This window comes from Taudactylus pleione, unplaced genomic scaffold (genome assembly GCF_031769625.1).
Source record: "Taudactylus pleione unplaced genomic scaffold, aTauple2 ptg001046l, whole genome shotgun sequence".
Taxonomy (NCBI): domain Eukaryota; kingdom Metazoa; phylum Chordata; class Amphibia; order Anura; family Myobatrachidae; genus Taudactylus; species Taudactylus pleione.
Window position 1 is genome coordinate 590,051 of NW_028285447.1, and position 19,627 is coordinate 609,677.

A 19,627-nucleotide genomic window follows, 5' to 3' on the forward strand; every position below is an offset into this window, starting at 1 on the left:
GCTGGGATGAGCTACTCGTCAATAGGCAAGCAGCTTGGTGAGAAGAGATCAACTGTTGGCGCAATTATTAAAAAATTGAAGAAATACAAGATCACTGACAATCTCCCTCGACCAGGGGCTCCATGCAAGATCTCACCTCATGGGGTATCAATGATCTTTAGAACAGTGAGGGATCAGCCCAGAACTACATGGGGGGGCCCTGGTCAATGACCTCAAGAGAGCAGGGACCACAGTCACAAAGGTTACCATTAGTAACACACTACGTCGTCATGGATTAAAATCCTGCAGCGCCCGAAAGGTCCCCCTGCTTAAGCCAGGACATGTCCAGGCCCGTCTAAAGTTTACCCGTGACCATCTGGATGATCCAGAGGAGGATTGGGAGAATGTCATGTGGTCAGATGAGACCAAAATATAACTTTTTGGTATAAACTCCACACGCCGTGTTTGGAGGGAGAAGAATGATGAGTGGCATCCCAAAAACACCATACCCACTGTGAAGCATGTTGGGGGAAACATCATGCTTTGGGGATGCTTTTCTGTAAAGGGGACAGGACGACTGATCCGTATTACGGAGAGGATGAATGGGGCCATGTATCGTGACATTTTGGGGAAAAACCTCCTTCCCTCAGTAAGAGCATTGAAGATGCAACGTGATTGGGTCTTCCAGCATGACAATGACCCCAAACACACTGCCCGGGCAAGTAAGGAGTGGCTCCATAAGAAGCATTTCAAGGTCCTGGATTGGCCTAGCCAGTCTCCAGACCTCAACCCAATAGAAAATCTGTGGAGGGAGTTGAAAGTCCGTGTTGCCCGGTGACAGCCCCAAAACATGACACATCTAGAGAAGATCTGCATTGAAGATTGGGCCACAATACCAGCTGCAGGGTGTGCAAACCTGGTCAAGAACTACAGGAAACATTTGACCTCTGTAATCGCCGACCGAGGTTACTTTACAAAGTATTGAGTTAAACGTTTTGATTGTCCAAATATTTATTTTCGACAAGAATATACAAATAAATTGTTTAAAAATCATACAATGTGATTTCCGGATTTTTTTGTTCTGATTCTGTCTCTCACAGTTGAAGTGCACCTATGCTGGAAATTACAGACCTCTCTCATCTTTTAAAGTACAAAACTTGCACAATCGGTGGCTGTCCATATACTTTTTTGCCCCACTGTATATTGTGCAGGTCACACAGTTGTCTGATCTCCCAGCAGACTGATGACCCCTCTGCCTGTCATCCCCAGATTCTCAGCGACAGCCCCAAATCTCGGCGAGAGTTGGAGTACCACACTAGAGCCTCAGGGGGACCCCACATCGTGCCTGTGCTGGATGTGTACGAGAACATACACCGAGGGAAGCGATGTCTGCTCATTGTCATGGAATGGTATGATAACACGCGACCCACTACATATGACAGGAGCACACATACATGTAGCGAGAGGTATAGGTGCTGCGAGGGAGACGTATGGGAACACCATTATAGTGATGCACTTATAGAGCTACAGAGCACCTGTTACCATCACTAACAAGCCTGGACACAAGACAGAAACTGGAATCTGATACTACAGTATGTGCTTCTCCTTCCCTCACACATACCATCGTCTACATCAGAGGTTCTCAAACTCTGTCCTCAGGACCCCACACAGGTCACATTTCCCAGGTCACCCAGCAGGTGCACAGGTGTACTCATTACTCACTGACACATTTCCCAGGTCACCCAGCAGGAGAACAGGTGTATTCATTACTCACTGACACGTTTCCCAGGTCACCCAGCAGGAGCACAGGTGTAGTCATTACTCACTGACACGTTTCCCAGGTCACCCAGCAGGAGCACAGGTGTACTCATTACTCACTGACACATTGCCTAAGTCACACAGCAGGAGCACAGGTGTATTCATTACTCACTGACACATTTCCCAGGTCACCCAGCAGGTGCACAGGTGTACTCATTACTCACTGACACATTTCCCAGGTCACCCAGCAGGTGCACAGGTGTACTCATTACTCACTGACACATTGCCTAAGTCACACAGCAGGAGCACAGGTGTAGTCATCACTCACTGACACATTTCCCAGGTCACACAGCAGGAGCACAGGTGTATTCATTACTCACTGACACATTTCCCAGGTCACCCAGCAGGTGCACAGGTGTATTCATTACTCACTGACACATTTCCCAGGTCACCCAGCAGGTGCACAGGTGTACTCATTACTCACTGACACATTTCCCAGGTCACCCAGCAGGTGCACAGGTGTACTCATTACTCACTGACACATTGCCTAAGTCACCCAGCAGGAGCACAGGTGTATTCATTACTCACTGACACATTTCCCAGGTCACCCAGCAGGTGCACAGGTGTAGTCATTACTCACTGACACATTTCCCAGGTCACCCAGCAGGAGCACAGGTGTATTCATTACTCACTGACACATTTCCCAGGTCACCCAGCAGGAGCACAGGTGTATTCATTACTCACTGACACGTTTCCCAGGTCACCCAGCAGGAGCACAGGTGTACTCATTACTCACTGACACATTTCCCAGGTCACCCAGCAGGAGCACAGGTGTATTCATTACTCACTGACACGTTTCCCAGGTCACCCAGCAGGAGCACAGGTGTACTCATTACTCACTGACACATTGCCTAAGTCACCCAGCAGGAGCACAGGTGTATTCATTACTCACTGACACATTTCCCAGGTCACCCAGCAGGAGCACAGGTGTATTCATTACTCACTGACACATTTCCCAGGTCACCCAGCAGGTGCACAGGTGTATTCATTACTCACTGACACATTTCCCAGGTCATATGGAAAAGATTTCTGGACTGCACAACCTGACTATATATGTAATGGGAGGTGCTACCTGATGAGACTAATTGCAGGCACAGAAACAGACAAATCTCAGGTGCACAACTCCAAATTATTAATAATATAGATAAATGCAATAAAATGTTGCAATCAATAGAGGTTTTTAGCATAATCATGGCCAAGGTTATGGGCCTACCCACCATATCCAGGTAACCTCTTTCGGGTAGGTCCCTAACATACTAAGGTTCAAATCCAGAGCGCAGGACCCCCCAAAACCGGCCCAGCTAAGCTGCCCCAGGGCACCACCATAGTAAGAAAAGTGCAGTGTAAAGAGATAGTTAGGAGCAGCTGCAGCTGCATATAAAGAATGAAAATAAAAAAGTGAAGTACATATATATTAAACACACACAGTGAAGGGTTAAAATGTGTTATAAAGGAAAATGTGTTATAATGCGGTGCCCTGAGACACCTCAACCAACGCAATCCAGGGGGACCCACGCCCCAAAAATGAACCAAAATTGCACTACAGTATATAACTTGTAGGACTTACCTAGAATTGTGCCTAATACAGTGTGCATATACATTACCATACTACATGCTTTTAAACCAATAAGGTAGGGTGCTAGTCCAGAATGAGGGCATCTCCTTTCCCTCAGATGTGCAATAAAGCACATTAAATGGAGCATATGGAAAAGATTTCTGGACTGCACAACCTGACTATATATATATGATGGGAGGTGCTACCTGATGAGACTAATTGCAGGCACAGAAACAGAAAATCACAGGTGCACAACTCCAAATCATCAATAATATATATAAATAAATTTCCCAGGTCACCCAGCAGGAGCACAGGTGTATTCATTACTCACTGACACATTTCCCAGGTTACACAGCAGGTGCACAGGTGTACTCATTACTCACTGACACATTTCCCAGGTCACCCAGCAGGAGCACAGGTGTATTCATTACTCACTGACACATTTCCCAGGTTACACAGCAGGAGCACAGGTGTACTCATTACTCACTGACACATTTCCCAGGTCACCCAGCAGGTGCACAGGTGTATTCATTACTCACTGACACATTTCCCAGGTCACCCAGCAGGAGCACAGGTGTAATCATTACTCACTGACACATTTCCCAGGTCACCCAGCAGGTGCACAGGTGTATTCATTACTCACTGACACATTTCCCAGGTCACCCAGCAGGTGCACAGGTGTAATCATTACTCACTGACACATTTCCCAGGTCACACAGCAGGAGCACAGTTGTATTCATTACTCACTGACACATTTCCCAGGTCACCCAGCAGGAGAACAGGTGTATTCATTACTCACTGACACATTTCCCAGGTTACACAGCAGGAGCACAGGTGTAATCATTACTCACTGACACATTTCCCAGGTCACCCAGCAGGAGCACAGGTGTATTCATTACTCACTGACACATTTCCCAGGTCACCCAGCAGGAGCACAGGTGTACTCATTACTCACTGACACATTTCCCAGGTCACCCAGCAGGAGCACAGGTGTATTCATTACTCACTGACACATTTCCCAGGTTACACAGCAGGAGCACAGGTGTACTCATTACTCACTGACACATTTCCCAGGTCACCCAGCAGGTGCACAGGTGTATTCATTACTCACTGACACATTTCCCAGGTCACCCAGCAGGAGCACAGGTGTAATCATTACTCACTGACACATTTCCCAGGTCACCCAGCAGGTGCACAGGTGTATTCATTACTCACTGACACATTTCCCAGGTCACCCAGCAGGTGCACAGGTGTAATCATTACTCACTGACACATTTCCCAGGTCACACAGCAGGAGCACAGGTGTATTCATTACTCACTGACACATTTCCCAGGTCACCCAGCAGGAGAACAGGTGTATTCATTACTCACTGACACATTTCCCAGGTTACACAGCAGGAGCACAGGTGTAATCATTACTCACTGACACATTTCCCAGGTCACCCAGCAGGAGCACAGGTGTATTCTTTACTCACTGACACATTTCCCAGGTCACCCAGCAGGAGCACAGGTGTATTCATTACTCACTGACACATTTCCCAGGTCACCCAGCAGGAGCACAGGTGTAATCATTACTCACTGACACATTTCCCAGGTTACCCAGCAGGAGCACAGGTGTAATCATTACTCACTGACACATTTCCCAGGTTACACAGCAGGAGCACAGGTGTATTCATTACTCACTGACACATTTCCCAGGTCACCCAGCAGGAGCACAGGTGTATTCATAACTCACCGACACGTTTCCCAGGTCACCCAGCAGGTGCACAGGTGTACTCATTACTCACTGACACATTTCCCAGGTCACCCAGCAGGTGCACAGGTGTATTCATTACTCACTGACACAGTTCCCAGGTCACCCAGCAGGAGCACAGGTGTATTCATTACTCACTGACACATTTCCCAGGTCACCCAGCAGGAGCACAGGTGTATTCATTACTCACTGACACATTTCCCAGGTCACACAGCAGGAGCACAGGTGTATTCATTACTCACTGACACATTTCCCAGGTCACCCAGCAGGTGCACAGGTGTATTCATTACTCACTGACACATTTCCCAGGTCACCCAGCAGCTGCACAGGTGTACTCATTACTCTCTGACACATTTCCCAGGTCACCCAGCAGGAGCACAGGTGTAGTCATTACTCACTGACACATTTCCCAGGTCACACAGCAGGAGCACAGGTGTATTCATTACTCACTGACACATTTCCCAGGTTACACAGCAGGAGCACAGGTGTAGTCATTACTCACTGACACATTTCCCAGGTCATATGGAAAAGATTTCTGGACTGCACAACCTGACTATACATTTTAAAAGATCCAGAACTAATTATTTAACTCGTGATTCTGTGAGGAGACCTGGAAAACATGCACTGTTTGGGGTCCTGAGGACCGAGTTTGAGAGTCTGGGGTGTACTCCTAACTCCCCACAAGGGCACCTAACACTTGGTTGCTGACACCCGGCTTCTTATGTGAGTGTGATGATCGCTATTGCAGCAATGTGTATAAACCACGTCCTGTCCTGCACTGTATTGTACTGTAAGTCCCTGTTTTCTTGTTTGCTCATTTGTATACATGTACTGTGTGAGGCGCTGCGTCCCCCTTGTGGCGCCATATAAATAATGGATACTAATAATAAATCACAACCTGTGGATCTCCTGACTAGCTATGCTGAGACTTGTAGTTCTACAACTGATGAGAGCCACATAATGCCTAAGGCTGATGTATACATAGGGATTAATGTCATCATAGAGTAGTAAAAATCTAGGGACAGACAGTCCCCATAATTCATCTCCTATAATACTCAGCCACTCAGTAATCCTCCAGCTGAGGCCATCATACAGCATAGAGCGTCAGGGGCAGCTGGGAGCACTGGGAACGCTGCGCATGTTACCTGTATTACTGGTTACACCGCTCCTGCTCACAAGCCTCAATTTAATATTAACGACAGGTATTTACTTGTCACCTGTCATTTTATCCCTATGTCGCAATCACTTTATAAATCAGGATATACAGTATATATAATTTATAGAAATATCCATGCTTGTTGTTCACTGTCTCTCCCCTCTGTGTCACTCCTGTCTGTCTGCCCCTCCCCTATAGAGTGTAAGCTCTCATCCTAACCCCCCTCTCTATGCTCCTCACTCACTGTCTCTCCCCTCTGTGTCACTCCTGTCTGTCTGCCCCTCCCCTATAGACTGTAAGCTCTCATCCTAACCCCCCTCTCTATGCTCCTCACTCACTACCTCTCCCCTCTGTGTCACTCCTGTCTGTCTGCCCCTCCCCTATAGACTGTAAGCTCTCATCCTAACCCCCCTCTCTATGCTCCTCACTCACTGTCTCTCCCCTCTGTGTCACTCCTGTCTGTCTGCCCCTCCCCTATAGACTGTAAGCTCTCATCCTAACCCCCCTCTCTATGCTCCTCACTCACTATCTCTCCCCTCTGTGTCACTCCTGTCTGTCTGTCCCTCCCCTATAGACTGTAAGCTCTCATCCTAACCCCCCTCTCTATGCTCCTTACTCGCTGTCTCTCCCCTCTGTGTCACCCCTGTCTGTCTGCCCCTCCCCTATAGAGTGTAAGCTCTCATCCTAACCCCCTCTCTATGCTCCTCACTCACTGTCTCTCCCCTCTGTGTCACTCCTGTCTGTCTGCCCCTCCCCTATAGACTGTAAGCTCTCATCCTAACCCCCCTCTCTATGCTCCTCACTCACTGTCTCTCCCCTCTGTGTCACCCCTGTCTGTCTGTCCCTCCCCTATAGAGTGTAAGCTCTCATCCTAACCCCCTCTCTATGCTCCTCACTCACTGTCTCTCCCCTCTGTGTCACTCCTGTCTGTCTGCCCCTCCCCTATAGACTGTAAGCTCTCATCCTAACCCCCCTCTCTATGCTCCTCACTCACTGTCTCTCCCCTCTGTGTCACCCCTGTCTGTCTGCCCCTCCCCTATAGTGTGTAAGCTCTCATCCTAACCCACCTCTCTATGCTCCTCACTCACTGTCTCTCCCCTCTGTGTCACCCCTGTCTGTCTGCCCCTCCCCTATAGTGTGTAAGCTCTCATCCTAACCCACCTCTCTATGCTCCTCACTCACTGGCTCTCTCCTCTGTGTCACTCCTGTCTGTCTGCCCCTCCCCTATAGTGTAAGCTCTCATCCTAACCCCCTCTCTATGCTCCTCACTCACTGTCTCTCCCCTCTGTGTCACTCCTGTCTGTCTGCCCCTCCCCTATAGAGTGTAAGATCTCGTCCTAACCCACCTCTCTATGCTCCTCACTCACTGTCTCTCCCCTCTGTGTCACCCCTGTCTGTCTGCCCCTCCCCTATAGTGTGTAAGCTCTCATCCTAACCCCCCTCTCTATGCTCCTCACTCACTGACTCTCCTCTCTGTGTCACCCCTGTCTGTCTGCACCTCCCCTATAGAGTGTAAGATCTCATCCTAAGCCCCCTCTCTATGCTCCTCACTCACTGACTCTCCCCTCTGTGTTACTCCTGTCTGTCTGCCCCTCCCCTATAGTGTGTAAGCTCTCATCCTAACCCCCTCTCTATGCTCCACACTAATTGTCTCTCCGCTCTGTGGCGCCCCTGTCTGTCTGTCTGCCCCTCCCTTATAGTGTGTAAGCTCTCATCCTAACCCCCCTCTCTATGCACCTCACACTGTCTCTCCCCTCTGTGTCACCTCTGTCTGTCTGCCCCTACCCTTTAGACTATAAGCTCTCACGAGCAGGGCCCTCTTCCCTGATGTTTTTTTTCTTCCCCGATATATACCTTCATATCCTCCCCACTGCCAGCACCAAACCCTTGGGTTCTGCTGCCCTGCTGCGTATTTGGGTATTATGACCACTGACAGCAATGTTTATATACAATATACAGGTTCTGCCATGTTCTGTACTGTAAATCACTTTTTTCTTGTTTTGTTCATACTGTTTCTGTCTATGTACTTTGTAAGGCGCTGCTAACCCCTTGTGGTGCCATATAAAGATAATAATGATATATACATGTATGCATGTAAATAAATACATAGATGTTAAGGAAGTTAATAAAAGGGAATATACTATATACTATACTATATAGTGGGAGGCAGTAGATACATATTATACATGTTGTTAGAACTCACTTGTCTTCATATATATATCACAGGTTCTTTATTACTGAGCTAGATTAACATAGAATAAATGGACTATTTACATTAAATCTGTTGTACTCTCACTCCCCTGCAGCAGACTGCCATGTTAGGGGGGAGGAGCAGTAATGCACAGTGTGGATTGGTTGACAGGGCCAGTGATGTCACAGCAGCTCAAGTTGCTGCAGTCTCTGCTTTCAGATACCATTTGGCATAAAAATGGTATGTGTGTGTGGTGTGTGTGTGTGTGTGTGTGTGTGTGTGTGTGTGTGTGTGTGTGTGTGTGTGTGTGTGTGTGTGTGTGTGTGGTGGGGGTGGGGTGGATGTGTTCAACAGTCAGTAATGGGCTGGTAAATATGAGGGTTTATTGGTCATTTACAGAGACCTGGTTACATCGATGAAATTCTGGTTCCTATTAAACTGACAAGTTACATACAGGCTCTACCTCCGTTGTGTGGCGGTGACCGGCGCTCTCTATGTACATACATTGATCTGTCCTTTGTCTGTGTGTCAGTATGCAGGGTGGGGAGCTGTTCACTCGCATCCAGCAGAGGGGAGACCAGGCGTTTACTGAGCGAGGTGAGAATACTGTCTGCGCTTCTTTGTAGATGGTTGGTTTATGGCTCGTTACCGATGTTAATGTAGCTGATATAATGCCAGGATGGGTTCTGTGGTGCAAAACAAGTAACACAAGGTTAGTCCAAATAGCCTAGATATTGGCCACAACAAGATGACGGAGTTTGCGCTGGCATAGGGCAGGAGCAGAGTGAGGCAGGGGCAGGACACTATGGCCCTCATTCGGAGGCGCTCGCAAGAAGCGAGCGCTGGTTCAGAATGAGGCCAGGCGCTTCTTTTTTTTTAGTGCGGCCTCCTGGTCGCTAGCTAAGCTGTGGGTTACCACTCACAGCTTAACAAACGCCTAGGTTTATGGTCGCGATGGTGAACACCATCGAGACCATCGGGGCTTGCGACGAGACCCTAAGGTTGGGTCTCAGCAGCCGCAAGCCCCAGGGAGCTTCAACATCAACAGCCGCCCCTTTTGTAGAGAGCTTCGGAGCAAGGGAGTTTCTCTCTCGCTCCGGGGCTTGCGCACGCGCAGTGCGGCCGCTGCGTGTGCGCAAGGCTAACTATCGACCCGGTTGCGAGCACATTGGTGCTTGCGACCGGGTCTGAATGAGACCCTATATAACTGGATCCCATAGCAACACTAAGGGGCTACGGGAGGAGGTACTACGTCACCCGGCTCCTCCCTATTTCAGTGTCACCGCACTTGTGCTGTGAGGTTAGTAGATATCAGGCAGTGGCAGAAACTTCTCCTTTGCAGCACTGGGCTATTGTGGAGCCAGATTATTGGAGTGAGATAGAGGGGGAGAGGGATAATATTGGGGTGTATTGCCGCTGGGCAGGTAGAAACTCACACAAAGTGCCACATAAAATAATCAGTCTTCATGTCCCAACAGTCACTGCGTTTTGAAGAGAAGTTAATTGTTTTATTGAAAGGGGTGGTAGTGGGGTGCTAGTATAGTAGTATCAGGGTGCTAGTATAGTACTATGAGGATGCTAGTATAGTGGTATGAGGGTGCTAGTATAGTAGTATGAGGGTGCTAGTATAGTGGTATGAGGGTGCTAATATTGTGGTATGAGGGTGCTAGTATAGTAGTATGAGGGTGCTAGTATAGTAGTATGGGTGCTAGTATAGTGGTATGAGGGTGCTAGTATAGTAGTGTATGAGGGTGCTAGTATAGTGGTATGAGGGTGCTAGTATAGTGGTATGAGGGTGCTAATATAGTGGTATGAGGGTGCTAGTATAGTAGTATGAGGGTGCTAGTATAGTAGTATGAGGGTGCTAGTATAGTACTATGAGAGTGCTAGTATAGTAGTATGAGGGTGCTAGTATAGTAGTATGAGGGTGCTAGTATAGTAGTATGAGGGTGCTAGTATAGTAGTATCAGTGTGCTAGTATAGTAGTATCAGTGTGCTAGTATAGTACTATAAGGGTGCTAGTATAGTACTATAAGGGTGCTAGTATAGTAGTATGAGGGTGCTAGTATAGTGGTATGAGGGTGCTAGTATAGTGGTATGAGGGTGCTAGTATAGTGGTATGAGGGTGCTAATATAGTGGTATGAGGGTGCTAATATAGTGGTATGAGGGTGCTAGTATAGTGGTATGAAGGTGCTAGTATAGTAGTATGGGTGCTAGTAGAATGGTATGAGGGTGCTAGTATAGTGGTATGAGGGTGCTAGTATAGTGGTATGAGGATACTAGTATAGTAGTATGAGGATACTAGTATAGTGGTATGAGGGTGCTAGTAAAGTGGTATGAGGGTGCTAGTATAGTGGTATCATGGTGTTAGTATAGTAGTATGAGGGTGCTGGCATAGTAGTATGAGGGTGCTGGTATAGTAGTATGAGGGTGCTGGTATAGTGGTATGAGGGTGCTAGTATAGTGGTATCAGGGTGCTAGTATAGTGGTATGAGGGTGCTAGTATAGTGGTATGAGGGTGCTAATATAGTGGTATGAGGATGCTAATATAGTGGTATGAGGGTGCTAGTATAGTAGTATGAGGATGCTAGTATAGTGGTATGAGGGTGCTAGTATAGTGGTATCATGGTGTTAGTATAGTAGTATGAGGGTGCTGGCATAGTAGTATGAGGGTGCTGGTATAGTAGTATGAGGGTGCTAGTAATGTGGTATGAGGGTGCTAGTGATGTAGTATGAGGATGCTAGTATAGTAGTATGAGGGTGCAAGTATAGTGGTATGAGGGTGCTAGTATAGCGGTATGAGGGTACCAGTATAGTGGTATGAGGGTACCAGTATAGTGGTATGAGGGTGCCAGTATAGTGGTATGTGGGTGCTAGTATAGTGGTATGTGGGTGCTAGTATAGTGGTATGAGGGTGCTAGTATAGTAGTATGAGGGTGCTAGTATAGTGGTATGAGGGTGCTAGTATAGTGGTATGAGGGTGCTAGTATAGTAGTATGAGGATACTAGTATTGTGGTATGAGGGTGCTAGTATAGTAGTATGAGGGTGCTAGTATAGTAGTATGAGGATGCTAGTATAGTAGTATGAGGGTTCTACTATAGTGGTATGAGGGTGCCAGTATAGTGGTATGAGGGTGCCAATATAGTGGTATGAGGGTGCTAGTATAGTGGTATGAGGATACTAGTATAGTGGTATGAGGATACTAGTATAGTGGTATGAGGATACTAGTATAGTGGTATGAGGATGCTAGTATAGTGGTATGAGGGTGCTAGTATAGTGGTAAGAGGGTGCTAGTATAGTGGTAAGAGGGTGCCAATATAGTGGTATGAGGGTGCTAGTATAGTAGTATGAGGGTGCTAGTATAGTGGTATGAGGGTGCTAGTATAGTGGTATGAGGGTGCTAGTATAGTAGTATGAGGGTGTTAGTAGTATGAGGGTGCTAGTATAGTAGTATGAGGGTGTTAATATAGTGGTATGAGGGTGCTATTATAGTGGTATGAGGGTGCTATTATAGTGGTATGAGGATTCTAGTATATAGTAGTATGAGGGTGCTAGTATAGTGGTATGAGGGTGCCAGTATAGTGGTATGAGGGTGCCAGTATAGTGGTATGAGGGTGCTAGTATAGTGGTATGAGGTTGCTAGTATAGTGGTATGAGGATGCTAGTATAGTGGTATGAGGATGCTAGTATAGTGGTATGAGGGTGCTAGTATAGTGGTATGAGGGTGCCAGTATAGTGGTATGAGGGTGCCAATATAGTGGTATGAGGGTGCTAGTATAGTGGTATGAGGATACTAGTATAGTAGTATGAGGATACTAGTATAGTGGTATGAGGGTGCTAGTAAAGTGGTATGAGGGTGCTAGTATAGTGGTATCATGGTGTTAGTATAGTAGTATGAGGGTGCTGGCAAAGTAGTATGAGGGTGCTGGTATAGTAGTATGAGGGTGCTAGTATAGTGGTATGAGGGTGCTAGTATAGTGGTATCAGGGTGCTAGTATAGTACTATGAGGGTGCTAGTATAGTGGTATGAGGGTGCTAGTATAGTGGTATGAGGGTGCTAGTATAGTGGTATGAGGGTGCTAATATAGTGGTATGAGGGTGCTAATATAGTGGTATGAGGCTGCTAGTATAGTAGTATGAGGATGCTAGTATAGTAGTATGAGGGTGCTAGTATAGTAGTATGAGGGTGCTAGTATAGTACTATGAGGGTGCTAGTATAATATTATGAGGGTGCTAGTATAGTATTATGAGGGTGCTAGTATAGTAGTATGAGGGTGCCAGTATAGTGGTATGAGGGTGCCAGTATAGTGGTATGAGGGTGCCAGTATAGTGGTATGAGGGTGCCAGTATAGTGGTATGAGGGTGCCAGTATAGTGGTATGAGGGTGCTAGTATAGTGGTATGAGGATGCTAGTATAGTGGTATGAGGATGCTAGTATAGTAGTATGAGGGTGCTTGTATAGTGGTATGAGGATGCTAGTATAGTAGTATGAGGGTGCCAATATAGTGGTATGAGGGTGCTAGTATAGTGGTATGAGGATACTAGTATAGTAGTATGAGGATACTAGTATAGTGGTATGAGGGTGCTAGTAAAGTGGTATGAGGGTGCTAGTATAGTGGTATCATGGTGTTAGTATAGTAGTATGAGGGTGCTGGCATAGTAGTATGAGGGTGCTGGTATAGTAGTATGAGGGTGCTAGTAATGTGGTATGAGGATGCCAGTATAGTGGTATGAGGGTGCCAGTATAGTGGTATGAGGGTGCCAATATAGTGGTATGAGGGTGCTAGTATAGTAGTATGAGGGTGCTGGTATAGTGGTATGAGGGTGCTAGTATAGTAGTATGAGGGTGCCAATATAGTGGTATGAGGGTGCTAGTATAGTGGTATGAGGATACTAGTATAGTAGTATGAGGATACTAGTATAGTGGTATGAGGGTGCTAGTAAAGTGGTATGAGGGTGCTAGTATAGTGGTATCATGGTGTTAGTATAGTAGTATGAGGGTGCTGGTATAGTAGTATGAGGGTGCTGGTATAGTGGTATCAGGGTGCTAGTATAGTACTATGAGGGTGCTAGTATAGTGGTATGAGGGTGCTAGTATAGTGGTATGAGGGTGCAAGTATAGTGGTATGAGGGTGCTAATATAGTGGTATGAGGGTGCTAGTATAGTAGTATGAGGGTGCTAGTATAGTAGTATGAGGGTGCTAGTATAGTACTATGAGGGTGCTAGTATAATATTATGAGGGTGCTAGTATAGTGGTATGAGGGTGCCAGTATAGTGGTATGAGGGTGCCAGTATAGTGGTATGAGGGTGCCAGTATAGTGGTATGAGGGTGCCAGTATAGTGGTATGAGGGTGCTAGTATAGTGGTATGAGGATGCTAGTATAGTGGTATGAGGATGCTAGTATAGTAGTATGAGGGTGCTTGTATAGTGGTATGAGGATGCTAGTATAGTAGTATGAGGGTGCCAATATAGTGGTATAAGGATACTAGTATAGTAGTATGAGGATACTAGTATAGTGGTATGAGGGTGCTAGTAAAGTGGTATGAGGGTGCTAGTATAGTGGTATCATGGTGTTAGTATAGTACTATGAGGGTGCTGGCATAGTAGTATGAGGGTGCTGGTATAGTAGTATGAGGGTGCTAGTAATGTGGTATGAGGGTGCTAGTGATGTGGTATGAGGGTGCTAGTATAGTGGTATGAGGGTGCCAGTATAGTGGTATGAGGGTGCTAGTATAGTGGTATGAGGATACTAGTATAGTAGTATGAGGATACTAGTATAGTGGTATGAGGGTGCTAGTAAAGTGGTATGAGGGTGCTAGTATAGTGGTATGAGGGTGCTAGTATAGTGGTATGAGGGTGCTGGCATAGTAGTATGAGGGTGCTGGTATAGTAGTATGAGGGTGCTAGTAATGTGGTATGAGGGTGCTAGTAATGTGGTATGAGGGTGCTAGTGATGTGGTATGAGGGTGCTAGTATAGTGGTATGAGGGTGCTAGTATAGTGGTATGAGGGTGCCAATATAGTGGTATGAGGGTGCTAGTATAGTGGTATGAGGATACTAGTATAGTGGTATGAGGATACTAGTATAGTGGTATGAGGATGCCAGTATAGTGGTATGAGGGTGCCAGTATAGTGGTATGAGGGTGCCAATATAGTGGTATGAGGGTGCTAGTATAGTAGTATGAGGGTGCTAGTATAGTGGTATGAGGGTGCTAGTATTGTGGTATGAGGGTGCTAGTATAGTAGTATGAGGGTTCCAATATAGTGGTATGAGGGTGTTAGTATAGTAGTATGAGGGTGTTAATATAGTGGTATGAGAGTGCTATTATAGTGGTATGAGGGTGCTAGTACAGTGGTATGAGGGTGCTAATATAGTAGTATGAGGATGCTAGTATAGTAGTATGAGGGTGCTAGTATAGTAGTATGAGGGTGCCAATATAGTGGTATGAGGGTTCTACTATAGTGGTATGAGGGTGCTAGTATAGTAGTATGAGGATTCTAGTATAGTGGTATGAGGGTGCTAGTAAAGTGGTATGAGGTTGCTAGTATAGTGGTATGAGGATGCTAGTATAGTAGTATGAGGGTTCTACTATAGTGGTATGAGGGTGCTAGTATAGTAGTCTGAGGGTGCCAATATAGTGGTATGAGGCTGCTAGTATAGTGGTATGAGGGTGCTAGTATAGTAGGATGAGGGTGCCAATATAGTGGTATGAGGGTGCTAGTATAGTAGTATGAGGGTGCTTGTATAGTAGTATGAGGGTTCTACTATAGTGGTATGAGGGTGCTAGTATAGTGGTATGACGGTGCTAGTATAGTGGTATGAGGGTGCTATTATAGTGGTATGAGGGTGCTAGTATAGTGGTATGAAGGTGCTAGTATAGTGGTATGAGGGTGCTAGTATAGTGTTATCAGGGTGCTAGTATAGTAGTATGAGGTTACTAGTATAGTAGTATGAGGATGCTAGTATAGTAGTATGAGGGTTCTACTATAGTGGTATGAGGGTGCTAGTATAGTGGTATGAGGGTGCTAGTATAGTAGTATGAGGGTGCCAATATAGTGGTATGAGGGTGCTAGTAAAGTGGTATGAGGGTGCTAGTATAGTGGTATCAGGATACTAGTATAGTGGTATGAGGATGCTAGTATAGTAGTATGAGGGTGCTAGTATAGTGGTATGAGGATGCTAGTATAGTAGTATGAGGGTGCTAGTATAGTAGTATGAGGGTGCTAGTATAGTAGTATGATGGTGCTAGTATAGTGGTATGAGGATGCTAGTATAGTAGTATGAGGGTTCTACTATAGTGGTATGAGGATGGTAGTATAGTAGTATGAGGGTGCTAGTATAGTGGTATGAGGGTGCTAGTATAGTAGTATGAGGGTGCTAGTATAGTGGTATGAGGGTGCTAGTATAGTGGTATGAGGATGCTAGTATAGTAGTATGAGGGTGCTAATATAGTAGTATGAGGATGCTAGTATAGTAGTATGAGGGTGCTAGTATAGTAGTATGAGGGTGCCAATATAGTGGTATGAGGGTTCTACTATAGTGGTATGAGGGTGCTAGTATAGTAGTATGAGGATTCTAGTATAGTGGTATGAGGGTGCTAGTAAAGTGGTATGAGGTTACTAGTATAGTGGTATGAGGATGCTAGTATAGTAGTATGAGGGTTCTACTATAGTGGTATGAGGGTGCTAGTATAGTGGTATGAGGGTGCTAGTATAGTAGTCTGAGGGTGCCAATATAGTAGTATGAGGCTGCTAGTATAGTGGTATGAGGGTGCTAGTATAGTAGTATGAGGGTGCTAGTATAGTAGTATGAGGGTGCTTGTATAGTAGTATGAGGGTTCTACTATAGTGGTATGAGGGTGCTAGTATAGTGGTATGACAGTACTAGTATAGTGGTATGAGGGTGCTATTATAGTGGTATGAGGGTGCTAGTATAGTGGTATGAGGGTGCTAGTATAGTGTTATCAGGGTGCTAGTATAGTAGTATGAGGTTACTAGTATAGTAGTATGAGGATGCTAGTATAGTAGTATGAGGATGCTAGTATAGTAGTATGAGGGTTCTATTATAGTGGTATGAGGGTGCTAGTATAGTGGTATGAGGGTGCTAGTATAGTAGTATGAGGGTGCCAATATAGTGGTATGAGGGTGCTAGTAAAGTGGTATGAGGGTGCTAGTATAGTGGTATCAGGATGCTAGTATAGTGGTATGAGGATGCTAGTATAGTAGTATGAGGGTGCTAGTATAGTGGTATGAGGATGCTAGTATAGTAGTATGAGGGTGCTAGTATAGTAGTATGAGGGTGCTAGTATAGTGGTATGAGGATGCTAGTATAGTAGTATGAGGGTGCTAGTATAGTGGTATGAGGATGCTAGTATAGTAGTATGAGGGTTCTGCTATAGTGGTATGAGGATGCTAGTATAGTGGTATGAGGGTGCTAGTATAGTGGTATGAGGGTGCTAGTATAGTAGTATGAGGGTGCTAGTATAGTGGTATGAGGGTGCTAGTATAGTGGTATGAGGATGCTAGTATAGTAGTATGAGGGTGCTAGTTTAGTGGTATAAGGATGCTAGTATAGTAGTATGAGGGTTCTACTATAGTGGTATGTGGATGCTAGTATAGTAGTATGAGGGTGCTAGTATAGTGGTATGAGGGTGCTAGTATAGTAGTATTAGCGTGCTAGTATAGTAGTATGAGGGTTCTACTTTAGTGGTATGAGGGTGCTAGTATAGTGGTATGAGGGTGCTAGTATAGTAGTACGAGGGTTCTACTATAGTGGTATGAGGATGCTAGCATAGTAGTATGAGGGTTCTACTATAGTGGTATGAGGATGCTAGTATAGTGGTATGAGGGTGCTAGTATAGTAGTATGAGGATACAAGTATAGTGGTATGAGGGTGCTAGTATAGTAGTATGAGGGTTCTTCTATAGTGGTATTTGGGTGCTAGTATAGTAGTATGAGGATACTAGTATAGTGGTATCAGGGTGCTAGTATAGTTGTATGAGGGTGCTAGTATAGTAGTATGATGTTGCTAGTAAAGTGTTATGAGGGTGCTAGTATAGTGGTGTGAGGGTGCTAGTATTGTGGTATCAGGGTGCTAGTATAGTAGTATGAGGGTGCTAGTATAGTAGTATGAGGACACTAGTATAGTGGCATGAGGGTGCTAGTATTGTGGTATCAGGGTGCTAGTATAGTAGTATGAGGGTGCTAGTATAGTATTATGATGGTGCTAGTATAGTGGTATGAGGGTGCTAGTGGTATGAGGGTGCTAGTATTGTGGTATGAGGGTGCTAGTAAAGTGGTATGAGGGTGCTAGTATAGTGGTATCAGGGTGCTAGTATAGTAGTATGAGGGTGCTAGTATAGTAGTATGATGGTGCTAGTATAGTGGTATGAAGGTGCTAGTTTAGTGGTATGAGGGTGCTAGTATTGTGGTATGAGGGTGCTAGTAAAGTAGTATGAGGGTGCTAGTAAAGAGCTTGGAGGCTGGACCTCACTGTGACGGCTATACCTCTGCCCATTGCGCCTCTGGAGATTTCCCTCCCACCCCGCGATGTACGGCTAGCTGTGGCTGCATCTCCCAACACTGCATCTAGCTGCAAAAATGTGCAGTGACCCACAGCAACCAATCAGCAAACTGCTTCTATCTGTCTGCTAGAAGGTAAATAACGGAAGCCAGCGCGCAGTTACTCCGGTAATGTTAGCCAATGAGCCCCGATTTATCCAGGTGACGGTGATGAGTTTAGTGAGACTAGGAATGGATTTGGTTTAGTTTGATGAGAGCTCAGAATTTGCTTCTCTCTCTGCAGAGGCCTCGGAGATCATGCGTGACATAGGCATGGCCATACAGCACCTACACGGGCTGAACATTGCCCACAGGGACGTTAAGGTCAGTACATGTATCTGCCTCAGTGTACCTATCACATGTCGGCTACACCGTGTCATTATGTGTCTCTTACTATCCCCCCAGCCGGAGAATCTCCTCTACACGACCAAGGACAGCAACGCCGAGCTGAAGATCACAGATTTCGGCTTCTCCAAGGAAACGACCATACAGAACGCACTGCAGACGCCATGTTACACTCCGTACTATGTTGGTGAGTAAGGTGTGTGGGGGACGAGGAGATGGGGAGCCAGGCAGGGTCCACCTTGTTTCTTTGCACCACGGTACCCCTGCACTATACTACGCCGGCCACAGACAGAGGGGACTCTACCTGCCAATCATCCGGCTGCTTCTCCTCCATGTTGGAATTGGGCTGGGAATGCTGCGCTGGGAAATTATGTCACAACTCTGCGCTACATTCCCAAAAGGAGATTCCTTCCCATCTCCCTTCCATAAAAGGGCCTGCACAGTACATATGGGGTTGGCAGTGCCCAGGGCACATTCTGCCGCCCTGTTGGCAGTCATGGGGTTATAAGTGGTTACATGGAGAGAGGCCATTCCCTAAGTCCTGACAACACTGAAACCTGTTCCCTTCTCCGCAGCTCCCGAGGTGCTGGGTCCGGAGAAGTACGACAAGTCCTGTGATATGTGGTCCCTTGGGGTCATCATGTATATCCTGCAAGTATAAAACATATTACTGAATCCATCCTTTTCTCCAGTACTACCATCCAAGTGCCACGCCGTCCATTTGCCCTGCCTCCGTTCTTCCTGCCCGTCCTCCTTTCTTCCTCAGCCCCGTATAGTCCATGTATATTCATGTCTCTTCCTCTTCCCAGGCTCTGCGGTTATCCCCCCTTTTATTCCAACACTGGCCAGGCCATCTCTCCCGGGATGAAGAAGAGGATCCGGATGGGCCAGTACGAGTTCCCAGCGCCGGAGTGGAACGATGTTTCAGAGGAAGGTACAGAGCTGCTGACCACAAGATAAACTAAAGTACAGAGCTGCAGGCTACAACATTAACTAACGTACAGAGCTGCAGGCTACAACATTAACTAACGTACAGAGCTGCAGGCTACAACATTAACTAACGTACAGAGCTGCAGGCTACAAGATTAACTACAAGATTAACTAACGTACAGAGCTGCAGGCTACAAGATTAACGTACAGAGCTGCAGACCACAAGATTAACTAACGTACAGAGCTGAAGGCTACTAGATTAACTAACGTACAGAGCTGCAGACCACAAGATTAACTAACGTACAGAGCTGCAGGCTACAAGATTAACTAACATAC

General features: G+C 46.1%; 1 protein-coding gene across 1 annotated transcript in view; it reads left to right on the forward strand.

Moving 5' to 3' along the window:
- MAPKAPK3 (MAPK activated protein kinase 3) overlaps positions 1–19,627 on the forward strand; it is a 71,245-nt gene that overhangs the window by 35,843 nt on the left and 15,775 nt on the right. Inside the window, exons 2-7 of the mRNA XM_088461429.1 lie at positions 1,249–1,388; positions 8,985–9,049; positions 18,261–18,340; positions 18,422–18,548; positions 18,937–19,012; positions 19,171–19,295. Coding sequence (XP_088317555.1) covers positions 1,249–1,388; positions 8,985–9,049; positions 18,261–18,340; positions 18,422–18,548; positions 18,937–19,012; positions 19,171–19,295 — 613 coding nt within the window. The remainder of the gene's footprint in view (positions 1–1,248; positions 1,389–8,984; positions 9,050–18,260; positions 18,341–18,421; positions 18,549–18,936; positions 19,013–19,170; positions 19,296–19,627) is intronic.